This window comes from Asterias amurensis, chromosome 3 (genome assembly GCF_032118995.1).
Source record: "Asterias amurensis chromosome 3, ASM3211899v1".
NCBI lineage: Eukaryota > Metazoa > Echinodermata > Asteroidea > Forcipulatida > Asteriidae > Asterias > Asterias amurensis.
Genome location: NC_092650.1, coordinates 21,138,619 through 21,159,486, shown reverse-complemented (window position 1 = coordinate 21,159,486; position 20,868 = coordinate 21,138,619). Strand labels below are relative to the sequence as shown.

At 39.0% G+C, this 20,868-nt stretch overlaps 1 protein-coding gene across 1 annotated transcript in view; it reads right to left on the bottom strand.

The window, feature by feature from the left end:
* LOC139934979 (uncharacterized) overlaps nt 1-20,868 on the bottom strand; it is a 29,380-nt gene that overhangs the window by 4,527 nt on the left and 3,985 nt on the right. Inside the window, exons 2-5 of the mRNA XM_071929412.1 lie at nt 2,875-3,075; nt 2,541-2,590; nt 802-860; nt 65-280 (exon numbers count right to left, since the gene is read on the bottom strand). Coding sequence (XP_071785513.1) covers nt 65-280; nt 802-860; nt 2,541-2,590; nt 2,875-3,035 — 486 coding nt within the window. The 5' untranslated portion in view covers nt 3,036-3,075. The remainder of the gene's footprint in view (nt 1-64; nt 281-801; nt 861-2,540; nt 2,591-2,874; nt 3,076-20,868) is intronic.

The window sequence follows — 20,868 nt, the reverse complement described above, 5'->3', positions numbered from 1 at the left end:
GTTACTCGTCCTAACGCGAGATAAGACGAGTCCTAAATCTTTGTGAAATCGACGGCAGGCTTACCTCCAGGTATGGGTTAGAAGTCTTCTTCATGCTGGCCAGCCCTACACCGCTAGCTTGCTTCAGAAGGGCTCTGTGCCGAGCCAACTGCTGGTCCAGGAAGTCCTGTCTCTGCTGAAGCCTCTCCTTTGCCCTGGACAGAGCTTGGCTCTTCAGTTGCCTGAAGTGGCGATTGAGGAGCCCAATCGAGAGCATCGCCCAGTGATGAAGAGCTCTTGTCTTTATGGAGTCCAAAAATAGGTGAGAAGAATTCATTCATATTTATAAATACCTAAGACAGTTGAGGGGTTGTTCGAACGAATGATATAACACCAGTAAAAAGTGTTGAAACACGCGAGCTTGCACTGTGCTTATGAGACAGTTTCTTCATTCCTATTGGTCGAGAGCAACGGCCGGGACAGTTGTGCCAGATCACGCGATACGTTCGACGCGCACAGCAATCTCCTTATGAAGAGTTGTTTACCCGAGGGCCTTACCATTTCATAGCTGGAGGGGTGTTGTGTTGAAAGAAATCATTGAAAGACTCAAGTCCACCAACAGAGATGCTCTTGATGGCATAAATGTACTCAGTTACGTAACTTCAAAGGGAGATGTTTTAATACTCTCAAAAGCTCCATTGACTGTTACCCAGTAAGTTGTTATGCTTACAATTATAATGAGTAATTACCAATAGTGTCCAGTGACTTTAAAAATGTCTTTAATAGCAAACAAACAAACACACACTCCTACACCCCATGTACCTTGTTTACACCATCCACTTGTTTCTCCTCATCCTGTAGAAACTTGGGAGGAGCGGTACCTACAAATAAGGATGACAAAAAAAAGATCTTAATTTGGGGTTGAACAAAGACAAATTTACTAGAGCAGAATCTGAATCAATGACCTCCAGATTAAAGGCTGTGGACACGATTGGTAATTACTCAAAATAATTATTAGCATAAAACCTTTCTTGGTGACGAGTAATGGGGACAGGTTGATGGTTTAACACATTGTGCGAAACGGCTCCCTCTGAAGTGCCATAGTGTTTGAGAAAGAAGTAATTTTCCAAGAATTTGATTCCTCAGATTTAAAACTTGAGGTCTCGAAATCAACCATCTAATCGAGCACAACTTCGTGTGACAAGGGTGTTTTTTTCTTTCATTGCTATCTCGCAAGTTCGATGACCGATTGAGCTCAAATTTTCACAGGTTAGTTTCCCTTGTAGTTTATTACTTGATATTTGAAAACAAAACAGTGTGCAACCTTGGATTTGGGTCCTTTTTCAAAATGTCCATAGATTTACATTGAACATACATTGAACATACAGGGTTTGGAGATTGAGCTCAAATTTTCACAGGTTTGTTATTTTATCATGTGTGTAGGTAAACCAACTGTGAAGGCTAGTGTTTGGCACTTACCAATAGTGTCCACCGCCTTTAAAGTACCAACATAATACCAATTGAGCTAGATAGCCCCGAGTTGGCAGTCTCCCTATTTGGTCAAAATATTGTTCTGGGGTGCCAGTCCGAGGCAAAAATGTAGCTGTTAGCTACTGTGTAGCCAGGGATCACATCCCAGCAAGTTTCCCTTGTAGTTTATTACTTGATATTTGAAAACAAAACAGTGTGCAACCTTGGATTTGGGTCCTTTTTCAAAATGTCCATAGATTTACATTGAACATACAGGGTTTGGAGATACTGATAGTGGAAAGCTTCCCTTCAAATATTACTTACTGAGGTGCTGTAGTTTTTGAGAAATAAGTAAAACAATGTCATGAAAATACGTTTGTAAATGATTAAAATAATTTTTGTCTCATGAGACAAAAATTATTTTCATTACATTGTTTTACTCATTTCCCCAAAAATACAGCACGTCAGCATGTAATATTTTCAGGGAAGCTTTCTACTATCATTATCTTCAAACAGTGTAAGTTTAGTGTAAATCTGTGGACATTGTGTTTTTTGTCCTAAAAAGGTTACATAGACCCTTTAAGGTGATTCCCGTACCGTCGCTTCCTAGGTTAAAGACACTGGACACTATTGGCAATTGTGAAAGACCAGTCTTTTCATTTTGTGTATCTCAACATGCATAAAATAACAAACCAGTGAAAAATTTGAGTTATTTGAGATAACTATGAAAGAAAAAACACCATTGTCACACGAAGCTGTGTGCTTTCAGATGCTTGATTTTGAGACCTCAAATTCATGAAATTAAAGTCATGGAAAATTACTTCTTTCTCGAAACTACGTCACTTCAGAGGGAGCCGCTTCTCACAATGTTTTGTACTATCAACCTCTCCCCATTACTCATCACCAAGTAAGGTTGATAGTGAAGCTGATAATTATTTTGAGTAATTTACTAATAGTGTCCACGGCCTTTACATCGTAAAAACACAAGTGTCTTGACTGGGACTCAAACTACTTAACTCAAACCCTTACTCTGCTAATCAGAAACACCAGAGTTTGAATCCGGTGGTCAAGATTTGGATGGAAATACTCACCAACGATGTTTGCCACATGGACAGCTGCTGCCTGGTCTCCCATCCATGCCCTGAGAAGTAGAATCAGAAGTACAGTTCATTCATGAATCAGAAAATGAAAAAAAAAGGTTACTCAAGATAAATCCTTCAGAAATGTTTTAATACACGGACCTGCGTCTTCTAACATGGCTAAACATATTCTACCTTAGTTTTTAAGATACAATGTGCTGTTTGGATCTTAAAAGTTCAATAGGTTAGACCAAGACAGCTTGTAAAACCAACAATAAAAACGTTTTAAAACAAAGTGAAGTCTGTCCTGAGCCAATATGGCTACTCTCTGCAAATAGAGGTTCACCTTTTGACAAGCATGACGAGGCAGTTGAGCTGGTCCTTGACTCGTTGGGTCTCGGCTTTACTCTCTAGGACTTCCTCCCTCATTCTAGCGACGGCTTCACGGAAAGCTCTGTTGTCCAAATTGGCACTTCCTGAGCGCAAATGCCCTCCTCGACTTGTCATGTTTGTGTATCATGCATTTAAAGAGGTCTCTAGAAATTTTCTGGGAAAATTTAGTGAGTACAAATTATATATTAAAAGTAAGGCCTGCTATATCTAAAGGCAGTGGACAGTGGTTAATACTCAAAATAATTATTAGCATAAAACCTTACTTGAAAACAAGTGATGGGGAGAGGTTGATGGTACAAAACCTTGTGAGAAAGAAGTATTTTCCATGAACTTGGTTTAGAGACCTCAGAATTATATTTTGACATGTTTGAGGTCTCGAAATCAAACATCTGAAAGCACACAACTTCGTGTGACAAGGGTGTTTTTTCTGTCATAGTTATCTCGCAACTTTGATGACCAAATTGAGCTAAAATGTTCACAGGTTTGTTATTTTATGCATACATTGAGATACAAAAGGCCCCTAAGTGAGAAGATTGATCTTTGACAATTACCAAAAGTGTTTAGTGTCTTTAAGCACACTTGCTTACTTTAAATACACTGGACACTATTGGTAAATGTCAAAGACCAGTCTTCACAGTTGGTGTATCGCAACATATGCATAAAATAACAAACCTGTGAAAATTTGAGCTCAATCGGTCGTTTAAAGTTGCGAGATTATAATGAAAGAAAAAAAACACCCTTTTAGATGCTTTATATTGAGACGTCAAATTCTTTAGGTCTCGAAATCAAATTCGTTGAAAATTCCTTCTTTCTCGAAAACTATATTACTTCAGAGGGAGCAGTTTCTCACAATGTTTTATACTATCAACCTCTCCCCATTACTCGTTAGCAAGAAAAGTTTTATGCTAATAAATATTTTGAGTAATTACCAATAGTGTCCACTGCCTTTAAAGGGTACACATTTGATTATCACTATTAATATTGAACTTCCCAATCTGCATATTGAGCTGCCCAATCTGTAGAGTAAATTCTGCAGTTCTAGTTGTAGCCTAATCGGGCCTAATGCAAATCCATGGAATGTGCTCCCAGCCATGCAAACATTGCGTCCCTTAGTCAGGTGAGTTTAAAGTATTGTGATGAAGAGGTCTTTGATGGAAAGTAGTTTGTTACTCCCTAGAACACTATCGTTATTTGTTATTGTTGAAAAGAAGTTCATTCCCATTGTCATTATCGATGGTGATGATGGGATACTGTCAGATACTAAAAGTTCTAAATTCTAAAGTTCTAAAAGTTCTAAATTCTAAAGTTCTAAAAGTTCTAAATTCTAATTAGTAATTGAGTCTAGTCAGAAACTTACATGGGGTCGATTTCACAAAGAGTTAGGACTAGTCCTAGTAGTTGCGATAACGTAACACTCCTCCCGATTACTTCTATAAACTATAAGGCTCCTCACAGGGGAGCCTTAGCCTACAGTTTCTAGAAGTACTGAGTGACGTACACCCTTTTCTGGGTGTTGGTAAAAGTCGGAGGTCGGAGGTAGCCGGAGGTAGCCGGAGGTTGCGTTAATTGCTTGATATTTAATTTAAAAAGATTACTTACACACTCAGATTGAAGTTTGGAAGACTCTTATGCAGTTTACGGGGATTAAAATTCAATTCTGTACCCATTGGGTGGGGGAAAACTATGCCCCCACGGTACGAACCGACTGGTCGTGTGGAGTACTTGAGTTAAGTAAACAAGGTCACACTGTAGCGCCCTCAAAAAAAAAACGGAGGTGTGTTTACGCAACGTGTAGTTGGTGCGTACATGCCTATACACGCACCACGCATGAACCCTGTAATATGGTGTATTTAGACTAACAGCCGGAGGTTAATTTTATTTATTTATTACTCCTCGGAAAATTACAACAAAATCACAAACGACTCTCTATGTATGTCACCTTATAACCATTATTTTTTTACATTTTTATTATTTATGAAAAAGGACTAAAAAATTACGTCTTTCGATAGCCCGTCTTCACTAGGCCTATGCAGTGTACACACATAGTGTACACCAGTCGGTCGTGTGAAGCATTTATTTTTATTTTTGACTAGATGGTAAAAGCCGGAGGTAACCTTTTTTTTCTTTATTACTCCTCGGAAAATTAGCAAAAAATCACAAACGACTCTCCATGTATATCACCTAATAACCAATATTTTTTTACATTTTTATTATTTATGAAAAAGGACTAAAAAAATTACGTCTTTTGATAGTCGTCTTCACTAGGCCTATGCAGCGTACACACGTACAGTGTACACCATACGGTCGTGTGAAGCATTATTTTTGACTAGATGGTAAAAGCCGGAGGTAACCTTTTTTTTCTTCATTACTTCTCGGAAAATTACCAAAAAATCACAAACGACTCTCTATGTATGTCACCTTATAACCATTATTTTTTTAAATTTTTATTATTTATGAAAAAGGACTCAAAATATTACGTCTTTCGATAGCCCGTCTTCACTAGGCCTATGCAGCGTACACACACGTAGTGTACACCGTATGGTCGTGTGAAGCTTTTATTTTTATTTTTGACTAGATGGTAAAAGCCGGAGGTAACCTTTTTTTTCTTTATTACTCCTCGGAAAATTACCAAAAAATCACAAACGACTCTCTATGTATATCACCTGATAACCAATATTTTTTTACATTTTTATTATTTATGAAAAAGGACTAAAATAATTACGTCTTTTGATAGCCCGTCTTCACTAGGCCTATGCAGCGTACATGTACACACGTAGTGTACACCATACGGTCGTGTGAAGCATTATTTTTGACTAGATGGTAAAAGCCGGAGGTAACCTTTTTTTTCTTTATTACTCGTCGGAAAATTACCAAAAAATCACAAACGACTCTCTATGTATGTCACCTTATAACCATTATTTTTTCACATTTTTATTATTTATGAAAAAGGACTAAAAAAATTACGTCTTTTGATAGCCCGTCTTCACTAGGCCTATGCAGTGTACACACGTACAGTGTACGCCGTATGGTCGTGTGAAGCATTAATTTTTTATTTTTGACTAGATGGTAAAAGCCGGAGGTAACCTTTTTTTTCTTTATTACTCCTCGGAAAATTACCAAAAAATCACAAACGACTCTCTATGTATATCACCTGATAACCAATATTTTTATACATTTTTATTATTTATGAAAAAGGACTAAAATAATTACGTCTTTTGATAGCCCGTCTTCACTAGGCCTATGCAGCGACATGTACACACGTAGTGTACACCATACGGTCGTGTGCAGCATTATTTTTGACTAGATGGTAAAAGCCGGAGGTAACCTTTTTTTTCTTTATTACTCCTCGGAAAATTACCAAAAAATCACAAACGACTCTCTATGTATGTCACCTTATAACCATTATTTTTTTACATTTTTATTATTTATGAAAAAGGACTAAAAAACTTACGTCTTTTGATAGCCCGTCTTCACTAGGCCTATGCAGTGTACACACGTACAGTGTACGCCGTATGGTCGTGTGAAGCATTTATTTTTTATTTTTGACTAGATGGTAAAAGCCGGAGGTAACCTTTTTTTTCTTTATTACTCCTCGGAAAATTACCAAAAAATCACAAACGACTCTCTATGTATATCACCTGATAACCAATATTTTTTTACATTTTTATTATTTATAAAAAAGGACTAAAATAATTGCGTCTTTTGATAGCCCGTCTTCACTAGGCCTATGCAGTGTACACACGTACAGTGTACACCATACGGTCGTGTGAAGCATTATTTTTGACTAGATGGTAAAAGCCGGAGGTAACCTTTTTTTTCTTTATTACTCGTCGGAAAATTACCAAAAAATCACAAACGACTCTCTATGTATGTCACCTTATAACCATTATTTTTTTACATTTTTATTATTTATGAAAAAGGACTAAAAAAATTACGTCTTTCGATAGCCCGTCTTCACTAGGCCTATGCAGCGTACACACGTACAGTGTACACCATTCGGTCGTGTGAAGCATTATTTTTGACTAGATGGTAAAAGCCGGAGGTAACCTTTTTTTTCTTTATTACTCCTCGGAAAATTACCAAAAAATCACAAACGACTCTCTATGTATATCACCTGATAACCAATATTTTTTTACATTTTTATTATTTATGAAAAAGGACTAAAATAATTGCGTCTTTTGATAGCCCGTCTTCACTAGGCCTATGCAGTGTACACACGTACAGTGTACACCATACGGTCGTGTGAAGCATTATTTTTGACTAGATGGTAAAAGCCGGAGGTAACCTTTTTTTTCTTCATTACTTCTCGGAAAATTACCAAAAAATTAGACACGACTCTCTAAGTATGCCACCTGATAACTATTATTTTTTTACATTTTTATTATTTACGAAAAAGGAAAAAAATCACGTCTTTTAATAGCCCGTCTTCACTAGGCCTATGCAGTGTACACACGTACAGTGTACACCATACGGTCGTGTGAAGCATTATTTTTGACTAGATGGTAAAAGCCGGAGGTAACCTTTTTTTTCTTCATTACTTCTCGGAAAATTACCAAAAAATTAGACACGACTCTCTAAGTATGCCACCTGATAACTATTATTTTTTTACATTTTTATTATTTACGAAAAAGGAAAAAAATCACGTCTTTTAATAGCCCGTCTTCACTAGGCCTATGCAGTGTACACACGTACAGTGTACACCATACGGTCGTGTGAAGCATTATTTTTGACTAGATGGTAAAAGCCGGAGGTAACCTTTTTTTTCTTCATTACTTCTCGGAAAATTACCAAAAAATTAGACACGACTCTCTAAGTATGCCACCTGATAACTATTATTTTTTTACATTTTTATTATTTACGAAAAAGGAAAAAAATCACGTCTTTTAATAGCCCGTCTTCACTAGGCCTATGCAGCGTACATGTACACACGTAGTGTACACCATACGGTCGTGTGAAGCATTATTTTTGACTAGATGGTAAAAGCCGGAGGTAACCTTTTTTTTCTTTATTACTCCTCGGAAAATTACCAAAAAATCACAAACGACTCTCTATGTATGTCACCTTATAACCATTATTTTTTCACATTTTTATTATTTATGAAAAAGGACTAAAAAAATTACGTCTTTTGATAGCCCGTCTTCACTAGGCCTATGCAGTGTACACACGTACAGTGTACACCGTATGGTCGTGTGAAGCATTTATTTTTTATTTTTGACCTGTTAATCTTTCAGTTTGTTCAAACACGAGTTTATTGTGCGTCTTCTTCTCTGACTGCAATAAGTTGTTTTGTGGTAAATCGGAGCGTGTACAAGCCTGTTTATCTTCAAGTTTGTTTATATAGGTACTTATTTATCACGCGTACATTTTATTTCTCTTTTAAACATTCAACAAATACATATCATACCTAACTAGGCCCAATATCGGTTTGTTTTAAAACTTCAAAGATTTTCGCTGAACCCCGGCACATCCATTGTTTACAGCTTTGTTCTATACTTTTTGTTTGTTTTATATACTGTCTTAGTTACCTACAACCTTCGCGTTGTTGATCTCAGTTTGAAATGGCTCGCTACATGTCACGGCACATGGGTTTCAAAACCGCAGAAGCTGAAAAACTGCTTCTAAACCCCGATATGTCAAAGGTCATTAGCGAACCACCTGTCCATCCAAAGGGGGGTGACGTCTTCTTGTTTTCTTGGGCAAAAAATCCAGGCGCTAACCAAGACTGGAGATGTGACCAGATAAAGTGGAAGCACGGAGGAGCCAGGCTGTATCCTGATAAGGGAGATGCACGAGTGCGAAAAATATACCATAGTCATACCAATGCTAGTGGTGATACCTTTAAACGACATGCATTCCATCTTGTCCAAGGACCTAGCGCTTTAGTGCTCATTCAGTATACTGGCAATGATAGAGCAGTCTATGGGAGTGAAGACATTCCACATGGCAATGCTAAACGGCAACCCACTCGTCCTCATGTCAGAACATGCCCTTCTGTTTTAAAGAAAGTGGCAGAAGATTCGGAGATCAAAACTCCACATGCTATATATAAGAACCTTACTTCCACCAATGTTCCATCTGAAAGTGTGCCCGTACTTCATCCAAAAGACACGGCACAAGTAAGGAATAAAGTAAAGTTTGAAAGGGCAAAGAAGCGGCTGTCGCATGACGAAATGTTTAATGTGTACCAGCTTGATGAACAACTAGGTGATTTTATTTTCCATTTTACGGTTCTTCCGGAACTCGTTGTTTGTGTTGGTTTGCCGGAGATATTACAGGAACTCGACAAACTTGGCAAACGGGAAGACACCCTCGTAGTATCATATGACACAACCTTTAATTTGGGTGATTTTTATGTTTCTGTTCTCACCATGCGACATAGCTTATTTGTAAGTGACCCTGTACTCCCTGTCGCTTTTATGGTCCATGATAAAAAGCTAGAAGGGAACCATCGTCAATTTCTGAAGGTTTTGAGCGACAAATGTCCCAAATTAAGAAAATATAAACCGGTGGTTATCACGGACCGTGAAAAGGCTATCACCAATGCCTTTCAAGAGGAATGGCCATGGGCAAGACAAGTGTTCTGTTGGAACCACTTTCTATCCGACATTAAGTACTGGTTAAAGAAACACGACGGGAAAACAGGGGATTGTCAGGCATACAGAAAGCATGTCAAAGAACTTCTTATGTGTGAAACACAAAATGAGTACCATGATGTCAGAGACAGGCTAAAGATCCAGTGGAGTAAAGCTTTTCTTGACTACTTTCTTTTAGAGCTTGAACCGGCGATCTTGTCTTCAACAGGTAGATGGGTTTTGGAACGTTTGAACCTCTACACTAGTGATTCTGGTATTACGACTAATGCCAGTGAGAGCTTCAACGCCGTAATCAAACGAGTTGTTGATAGGAAGGAGGTCGCCCTCGACAACATGGTCCTCATTTTGTTCTACCTGCAAAATTTCTTTTACAACGAAATACTGCGTGTTTTTTGTTGTTTGGGTAATTTCAGGTTGAAATCAAAACATGCAAACTTCAGACGCAGTGTCTCTGACACCGTTTTTCCTTTCATGATGAGCAACCCAGATACCGTTGTAGAGGCTGTCATGGAAGCAAAGGCTATGGCTCCAAAACAACCGTCAATCAATTCTGAATGCAGGAGCCAGTTAAGCCTTGCCCGCATGGTCATTAACAATAACATGATAAGTTGCGTTGCCGAGAAGAGCGTATTTTTAGTGCAAGGTTCGAAGGGAAACCACTACTCGGTAACGCTCTTTCCTGATGAGTTCTGCCCCTGTCTCTCCAAGGGAACCTGCTACCATATTATTGCATGCAGGCTGGCAGTAGGCATGCCCCCTGGAGTTTCCGGCAGAAGAAACATCAATCTGTCAACTCTTAAACGAAACAGGCGACAAAGGAACAAATCCGGGAGAAAAAAACCCAGGGTTGATGATGTAGACATTACATGTGCCCCCGACTCTATTAAGGCAACGATGGTGGAAGATACTTGGAACATGAGTGAAGGATCTCCTCCATCGTCGCCAAACATTCCATCATCATCATTTGCGCCTAACTTCTCTCCTGTCGTAACTTCCACGCCAAACTCTCAACACACAAACAAATCATTTGCTCCGGAACAAGACAACCCTGAACGAGACGACACACAAACTGACACTCCCTGGAAAATTTGCCAGTTTAAACTTGGACATGTCAAAAAGGGGGCATCCGTTATTTGCGCAGTGGGGCCATTCCATGTGAACTTGACGGATCTTGCTTCGCTGTCGCCGGCTTGCTGGCTGACAGAAGCTGTAATTTTGGCATTCCTTGAAAAATGTAATCTGCAACAAACGGCTGAGAGCGCCGTTAAGTTTCTTGTTGCAGACTCTCACGTGTTTGCTGCTTGGGAGAAAGGGGAGGTTGAGTTTGTGATGAAGTGGTGTCTCGTTCATCGTGTGTTTGAAAAGGATGTGTGGCTTTGCCCTCTGTTAGTGCGGGGAAATCATTGGATACTTGTTGTTTTGGTGAGGAAGTTGCGCCAGGTAATAGTCGTTGACTCGATGCATGGGGATAATGCTTTGAGTGCCGCACATTTTTTGGACATGTACCAGGCACTTCTTACTGCCACATACGGCAAGACTTTTGACAGTTCTGGATGGTGCGTGTATTTGCCAATCGACACACCCTATCAGGCAAATGGTGACGATTGCGGTGTGTTCGTGTGCGCTGCGGGACATGCTATTATACGCGGCAAGCATGGCGGTTATAGCCAGTCAGATATGCCACGAATGAGAGACTGGGTTGCAGACACTTTATTAAATGATGACTCCCCTTTGCAAGCCAGGTGGATTAGACGATCGGTGCGCGTTTCGTTCAGGAAAATGCCAACAATTAAAGTACCGACACCGGAATTTAGTTGCGCGAATAGCCTTAAAATATGTAGACAGCCACCACGCGGCAATGATACTATGTCATACTTAACAAGTATCAAAACTAGTTTAATTGAAGCCACGTGGTCAACCTGTTATGTAGGTGACGCTTGTTTGAAGCCACCAAAACCAAGAAAAATGCTATTCTGTGAGGGCTGTTTGGATTGGCTTCACGTCGAATGTGTTTCGCAAAGCGGATTTGCTAAGAAGATAGACGAAAGCCATTGGATGTGCGACAAATGTAGTGTGAAAAGTAATCTGTGAAACAACAACCTGACCGAATCATTCTAAGTTATTCAGTTCTTGTTTTTATGTTAGGTGACTGTTAGGTGACATTAAATCTTTCTGCAAACTTATTTACTTTTGTCAACTACCAACTAGTTTTCCACGCCGTTAAAGTGACATGAAAATACGACTGCATGAATATTACCAAGTATTAACGCGAGGAAAATAACATTGTGTTATTTTTACGTCCAGTATAGGCATATCAGCCGTTAACAGTTGTCGGGAAGTTTCGTTTTATCACTCTTACTTTGCCTTCCTTCGAAATTTGAAGGACAACTGTTTGTTTTAAAGTAGAACCACATAAACTGCATTGCATTTCTTCAGTCCTTTTTGTAATTAAGTTAAGTGTGACATGTAGGCCCAATGTGGAACTTTGATATAATGTGCACTACCCATGCTTTTTTGATGTGGATGCAAATAGTGGTGTGAATGCCAAAAATACGTTTTAAAAGTGACTCGAAAACGAATGTCGCAAAGCTTCGTGTGGCGGATACTTTCTTCAAACTGTTTGAATGTGCAAATAAGTTAATGTTTGACAGGTTTCACTATCTAGAACCTCATTAATATGCGTCACCCGGGTTTTGTTTGTTTGCCTTTGAAAAGATTTCGAATGCAACCTGAAACTACAATCACAAAGCTTCATTACGCACACAAAATTAAAAATCCATTGTTGTAAAACGTTTCAAAATCTAGAACCGTAAAATAAAATTTTGTCTCATCCTTTGTATTGTTCTTCCGCTTCGGTAAATGCAAAATATTGTTTTTTTCATAGTAACCTGAAAATATCTGTCCTAAAGCCTCGTTTGTTGAATTTTGGGGGGAAAACCGTTTGTTAATTTTTTGCGGCAAAACTTAATCTCTGTGAAATGTTTCACAATCTGGACTTTTGCATTACCTGTCTATAAGTTTGTCGGATGCAAACTATAGTTATTATTACTTTCAAGTAACCTGAAAATTACTGTCCTAAAGCTTTGTGGCATAAGATGTTCTCAATTTATTTTAAAATTAAGCCTGTGTGAAATGATTCACAATCTTGAACCGTAATATAGGAATTTGCAGCAACTGTTGTTTTGTTTTCCCATTTGGATTTAGTGTGAGTGAGAACTTTGTGTTCTGAATTTATTTTGTAGGAATTTGCAGCAACTTTTGTTTTGGTTTCCTTTTTGGATTTAGCGTCACTGAAAACTGGATGTTCTCAAATATTTTTGTAAATAAGTTTGAATGTGGAAAGATTTATATTTTCTAACCGTTATAAAGGAATATGCATCACCCGTTGTTTTGTTTACCTGAAATTAGTGTATCAAAAGCTAACTATTGTTATCAATTTTGTTGGTTAAGTTTGTGTGAAATGTTTCACAATTTTGAACCTCAAAAAAAAAAAATTAAATCACCCGCTCTTTGTTTTCCCATTTGGATTTAGTGTGAAAATGCAAACTTGTTTTATCAAGCTTGAGAACGTCAGCCAAAAACGATTAGTGGCCTTAGATTTTCTGGAAAAGTTTTAAAATAGAAGTTCAAAACTAAATTATTATAAATTTTTTTTATTTGAAAGTGACCTGAAAACGAATGTCACAGAGCTTCGTGTCATAACATGTAAAACAAGATTGATTTCTTTGAAACGTGTCCAGTCTGGAACCGTAATATAGGAATTTGTATCAACCGTTGCTTGGTTTTCCCATTTGGATTAACCGTTAATGCAAATCTATTTTTTTCAAACTTGAAAACTCGACTGTCACAAAGATTAGTGGCTTAAGATAATCTGAAATCTTTGTGTTTTTTTAATAAGTTTAAGCATCGCCCGTTGTTTTGTTTACCCCTTTGACATTTGTTTGTCGGATGCAAACTAATTATCACTTTTATTTTTTTTTAAAAATGACCTAAAACGACTGTCACATGTCGTGACAAAAAAATTCTTCAGTATTTTTGTAAGTTGTCTAGAACAGAAGAATTAAGAAATGCAAATCACCTTTCGTATTGTTTTTACCCTTTGGAGTTAGTGTGAATGCTGCAGACTATAGCATCTTCCCAAGTAACTAGTGGAAGGAATGTCACAAAACTTTGTGGCATGAGATTTCTCAAATCTTTTCGTAAGTAAGTTTGTTTGAAATATTTCACACTCTAGAACATAATATGAATTGGCCGCACCCGATGTGCTTTTCTCCTTTGTGTAATGCGTGTATTTTTACTTATTTTTTTGTTCAAAGTAACCTGAAAATGACTGCCCTTAAGCTTCGTGTCTCAAGATTTTATTGTGGGAATTTAGTTCTCGTCAAATGTTTCACAATCTGGAACCGATAGTATATAGAACTTTGCATTACCTGTTTTTAAGTTTACTCCTTTGATTTCGTTTTGTCGGATAGTTGCTATTTTATTTCAGTAACCTGAAAAATACTGTCCTGATGTTGCGTGACAGTAGATTTCCTTAATATTTTATAAATTATAAGTTTGTCTGCATTAGTACAGGTGTAATATGGTGAGAACGAAGCACGCAAGAAACCAGGCGAGCAGCAGCGTTCTGTATACGTTGAATTTAAGCAAGATCTTTATCGGGGAGTCCTAACAGAAGTGAATTGCAGGAGTCAAGTCTAGTAGTGACGATGGCGTGAACAAGACGAAGAGTAGTTGCTTCATCCAGGTGGCGTCGAATTTGTGATATTTTCCTAATAGCCATGAGAGCTCCTTTGCAAACATTAACAACATGTCTACTCATGCACAATGACGAATCCATAATAACACCGAGGTTACGGGCAAATTCAGATGGTTAAATGACAGACTGGGCAATTTGTACTGTTGGCGGAGAAATTTTTTTTTGCGAAACGAGATCGCAAAAATAAAATCTCAGTTTTTGAGTCCTTCAAAGCAAGTTTATTTGACAACGCCCAATATTTGACATCTTGAATGCACACTTCAACTTTTGCAATGGCAGAAGCGCGATCAACTGGATCAAATGCAATGTAAAGCTGGGCGTCGTCAGCGTAAGCAACACTAGAAATACCATGGGCAGCAATGAGGTCTGGCAAGGGTGCACTGAACAATATAAATTCAAGTGGCCCAGCTACAGAACCTTGTGGAACACTACACCAGAGATGATGGCGATCTGATTTAACATTGTTGATGAGAACATGCTGGGTTCTGTTGTTCAGAGAAGAAGAGAACCAGTTAAGGGCAGTTCCAGTAATTCCATAGCGTGAAGATAAACGTTGAATGAGATGCTCATGGTTGATAGTGTCAAATGCATCTGAAAAATCTAACAGCACGAGGATTGCTTCCTTATGGTTGTCCAGTGCACGTAAGATTTCGTCATACACACGAACAAGAGCAGTCTCAGTACTGTGGAAAGGGCGATAAGCAGACTGCATTTATGCATGGAGGTTATTTTCATGGAGATAGTCATGAAGTTGACTAACAACAGCACGCTCAATCAATTTGGAGATGAATCTCAAGTTAGAGAATTGACGATAATTTGACAAACACTCTGGGTCCAAATGTTGCTTTTTCAGAAGTGGAAGGATGCAAGCCTCCTTAAGATGATCAAGGAAATAACCAAAAGACAAAGATCTATTAATAATCTCTGTGAAGACTGGCAGCAATTCAGAATAGCACTCCTTAAAAACAGTTAATGGCAGAGGGTCCAGCTTGCAGGAGATAACCGAACAAGATTTGATCGAGTGGCGAGTGACGAAATACAATGATCATGAATGTCAAAGGAGATGGGTGATGGACGAATATTATCAAATCTGCCATACAATTTCTTAATTTTGTTTTCGAAGAAACTAGCAAAATTGTTGGCGAGATCAACAGGATTATAAAAACTTGGAAGCTTTTTCAAACACTTCGGAGAAGAAAGCTTGTCGATAACACGGAACAGACTTCGTTGGTTGCACTCGGATATTTGACGGCGATGATAATTAGATTTGCTATTGTTTACAAGGTCTCTGTATATAGTACACTGTTCTTTATACAACTCGTGATGTACAGCAAGGCCAGATTTTATCCACTTTCGCTCACGACAACGTTTCATGCTTTGCCGCACATAAAGTATCGCAATACCATGGAGCATGAGGGCGTAGTATTACAGTTTTTATAGAACTTCAGGAGCATGATTATCTAGAACATCCTTAAGAACAGAATCGTATGGCAAAACAAGTTCATCTAAATCGATGGCAGGATCCGTCATCAAAGAAGAGTTACAAATATCAGATTTAAAATAAGGCATATCAATTGAACGAAGTTTGCGAGTAACTAATGGCTTAGTTGATGCTTGAGGGCGAGCAATTAATCAGACACTTCACAGCAGCATGGTCAGAAGGAAGATCATGATGAGTTGAAACCGAAGAAATTAAATCATCAGTGACATTAGAAATCAGTAAATCCAATGTATGTCCAGCGATATGAGGAGACGAAGTAACATGTTGTTGAAGGTTGGAATTATCTAACATCATCATCATCATTATCATCATAGCCGTCCTCCCCAGGGTAGATCCCGGGGATGGCTTCCCAACTAAGAGTCTCCATAGGTCTCTGTTCCTTGCTATATAGGTGTCCTGCTGCTGTCAGAGATGGATATGTCAGCCTCTTCACAGAAGTGCTTGATATCTTCCAGCCATCGTTTCCCTGGTCTTCATCTCGGTCTGTTTCCTGCAATGTGGCCTTCGAGAAGTATTTTGGGGGGTATCGGCCATTGCCCATTCTGTTCACATGCCCAAAATAATTGAGTTTAGTTTTCCTAATTGAAGTTGGAAGATCTTTATTGTATTGAAGCAGTTCACGTACTCTTGTGTTGCGAAGTCTGTCCCTTCTGGTGACCCCTAGTATTTTCCTCAAGCAGGCCATCTCGAAAACCCTTAATATCTGTTCATCTGCTTTCTTTAGTGTCAATGTTTCGGAGCTGTAGGTGGCTATTGGTAGAACCAAGACTCTGTAAAGATTAAGCTATGTTGAATTATTGATGTCTTTGGATGTTCATATAGAGTTTAGCTTTTGCATAGCCCCCATGGCAAGTCCAAACATCTACGTTTGATGTCAGTTTCACTGGTGGTGATTTCTAAAATCACACCCCCCAAGTAGATGAAGTTTTCGACTTGGTCCAAGGATTTACCATCTGTCTGGATGTTAAGCTGGATCTTAACTCTGTTAAGGACTTGGACTACAGTTTTGCTTCTGTTTATTGTCAGACCAAACTTCTTGCTGAAGGTATCAACCTCTGAAACTAAAAACTGGAGGTCTTCTTCGTTTTCTGCCAGAAACGAAGATTGTTGATATATTGCCCTTGCACTCTTGCACTAATCTGTTGAGCTTGAATCGCAAGTCTCAATACCAGTTCCAGGATGATGTTGAAGAGTTGGGGACAGTATACATCCCTGCCGGACTCCTGTTGTGGTAGTGAACCATGAAGTGAGTTCCCCATTAACTCGTACAGCGCTTTGGGGTACACCGTAGAGAGCTCTTATGAGATCTACCGTTTTTGATGGGTAGCCCAGGTGTCGCATGGCTTGCCGGAGACCCTCCTGCCAGACTGTCAAAAGCCTTTTGATAATCGATGTAACAGCAGTATAAAGGTTTTCTTATCTCATTATACTTTTCTGCTTACTGTCTTAAAGTGAAGAGTTGGTCGGTGGTGCTACGTCCTGGTCTGCTTGTGATTCAGCTAGGATGTTTTCTGTTTGGGTCTGCACTCGTCTGTGTAATATGCTGCCAAAGACTTTTCCTGCCAGGCTAGGGAGGCTGATAGTTGGAGCAATCCAACTGTAGTTGGAGCAATCCAACTTGTCCTTTTCCTTGTAGATGGGTTCAATTGTGGCTCTCCCCCACTCCTGTGGAATTTCACCTGTGTCCCATATTTTGTTGCACAGTTTGTGTATGATTTTAGTGCCTATTTCTCCTGTTACTTTTAGCTCTGGGGCTTTGCCTGTCTTGAGGTGTCTAATAGCTCGGTGAACTTCATCCAACAGGATATAACTTGGTTCTTCTCCTTCTTCTGGGAAAGTTTTGATAGCCCGATATCATTATCAAGAAGACAGAAGACATCAACCCCAACATCCGTATCTGGGATGTCTAGAAGAGGCTGGAATCCTTCTCCTATTGTCACTTTGTATTTGTCTTTTGTCTCTGTTGACTTGAGTTTTGACACGTGGGCATTTGGTTGCTTTTGGTCTAACCTCCAACATGTGCACTGGGGTAGCTGCGTGAGTTGTAGATGCAGCTTTTCCAGTTCTGCTGAATGAGTACATAGTCAATTTTGTTTCTTGTTAATCCATCTGGGGATTTCCATGTCCACTCACGGCTAAACTTGGGTTGTTTGAACCTGGTGAGTTTTTCGCCTCTTGTATTCCTCTCGCCACACCCGAACTTGACTAAATTACCATCCCAAGGCTCCCAATCGCTGCCGACTTTTGCGTTGAAATTTTGGGGAAATGTTTTACTATTGTGAACCTCAGTAAAGAAATTCGTTTTTTTTTTTTTTTTTTTTTGCCGGTGGATAATGGTTTATTTTCAACGTTTCACAAAAACGTACATCAGATCGTCAAAACAAAGATACAGTAATAATGAAAGCAAGAAACAGCGTTTTTTAAGAGAGAATTAACACTTAAAACAATAAACTTGGAAAAGAAAAGATAAGAAATAAATGTTTCCATGGCATAATAATTTTTTAGTTCTGTTTTGTAAACTTAGAAGGGTGGTCTGTTCTAGACTTTTTCATTTTGTAGATATGAAAACGGGAAAATAATAAAATAAGGTGAGTAGCTTTAGGGGCCGTTCACAATTATCGACATTTTCACAAGTGTACAAAGAGTACACTTTTTCAAGACCCCCCCCCTCCCCCCTAAAAGTGTACGAATAAAATGTTGATTTTTTTTCACACAAGTCTACATATAGATACATGTCCTTGCTATGTACACTGTACAGTAAATTTTCATGTACGTTGCAGACTACGATGCCGCGCATGCTGTACCAATCTTGCGCTAGTATCGTCTAATTGCGCAAACCATTCCTGCATTGTTTTCAAATTGCGCAGATAATTCCATATCTATTGGCATATAGCGCACACTACTCCTGTACTATTGTCAAATTGCGCAAAATATTCATGCCCAAATAGGTATGCCAATTGCATAAACCACAAACCATTCCTGCACGATCGGCAGTTACACAAACTATTCTTGCAAGATGGACTTGATTGTGCAAACAATTTTGCGCAAATCAATTCAACACGAACAAAACCACTTTAGTGCACGATCGCCGCCCGAACTAATTTCGAGTTTCAGATTTGCGTCCGGGTGTTTTTCGATCTCTGATCGGTCTCCTTATACCACGTAAACTTGATTTCAAGTCTGAGAGTGCGGTCATTTCTCTGCATCTCAGCCACGCATAATTCCCAGTAGATTTGCTACCACGCTCTAACTCGTTCTAATGACGGATGTTTGACCACGAGAGGGCGCTGTTTTATCCAAAAATATACCAGGACAACTATTACCGCACGATCACAGACTTGGAACCAAGTCTAAGGCCGTGTCCGAAACGACGACTTCGGCTACAGCTACGTCTAGATCAGCGCGTCTACCAGTGTTGAAGAATAGGCAGAGGCGCGCGATCTAGCCGTAGCTGTAGCCGAAGTCGCCGTTTCGGAAACGGCCTAAATACCACGCTGTTGTCAAAAATGTAGTCGGGATGCCCTGCGACACAGAGAAAAATGCACGCGGAATGCCATTACGAAATAGCCGACTATTGGGTACCAGTCGCTGCACACTATTATGGTACACAAAGGTAGGTGATGCAGTGCACTGAACAGTGTGTGTACGTCTCTAGTGTTTTTCGAAATGTTTTGCCCGGGCGCGATATTTTTTGTCCGGGCGGACGACGAGTTTGTCCAGGCGCAGCATTTTTGTCCGGGCGCACTTGATATTTTTGTCCGGGCGTGCCAAAAAAACGATCGACATTAAAAATATTTTATAAAGCGTACGGCACGCATAAACCCCCTCCCCCCCAGCGTACGGTTTGTACGCTCGTGAAAATGTTGATAATTGTGAACGGCCCCTTACACGATAAGTCTGTTTTGCCAAATAAAAACGTTTCATGGTCAAGGATGATGTTTAGCTAAGTTTTTTAATTAATCCATGTAATGAAGCAACTGCTGTCCATAAAGAAATTGTAGCGCCACATGAGCAAAAAATTGATAAGAGTCTCGTCCTGATAATTACAAAAGGTACATAAATTAGAGTTCAGCCTGTTGATTTTGAAAAGAAAACTGTTTGTACCTAGAATTGGGTCATCTGTGTTGGGACCATACAAGTTAGTGAGAGTCTTGCCCTGTAAATCAAAAATTTCCAAATCGAGAACAAGCATATTACCATTACAATCAGTCTTAACATTCTTGACTCTATACTCAAAATTTTAATTGAACAAAATGGCTACGCCTCGAGCATAACTCTTAAAGGAACTAAAGCAGCAGTCTAGAACCCCATTCATTCTTAACAATGTCTTTTATCTCCTTATCGAAATGTACATCTTGCAAACGATACACAAACAAATAATTTGTCGACTTAAGAAAATGAAAAACATCTGTACGTTTTGCTTGGTTGCCCAAACCTCGGCAGTTTATGGAGGCTATCGAGAGAGGGCTAGAAAACATAGCGACCATAACAATGGAGGGGAAGAGGGAATAGCATTTTACTCAAAGTTATACATGTCATCGCTGTACAAACCAAACAATTTTTTTTTTTTAGACCAAAGTAATTGCAAATGAAACGCCGTAAATATGGAGCAAACAAACGCGCCACCCCGTGGTTTTGGAGTGAATAAACCCGACCCGCCCGAAGCCCAGAACCCAACCAAACGAAACCCACTCTCGTCATCTAGGAAAAATCCCAAACAACAGAGAAAAAAAGGAGGAGAAAAAAAGGGGGAAACCAATAAATCAACCAAATAAACGCCTCTTGTAAGAGTTGAAATAAGGAACAACAGTAAGGCGCAAATGACACTCAGCATGCTCCCGGACAGAAACAACAGAGAAATTATAAGATTACACCCATGCCCAACCAATTGTCTTATTGAAATGGCAACAATAACATTACAACTTAAAAACAATTGTATTAAATATGCACACACCCTAAATGTTCTGAAACAAACTTTTTTTTTACAAACTTGAAAACGTCAGTCACAAAGATTAGTGGCTTAAGATTTTCTGAAAGCGTATGGTAAATAAGTTTCAGTGTTGATTGATTTACAATCTGGAACTTAGGGTCATT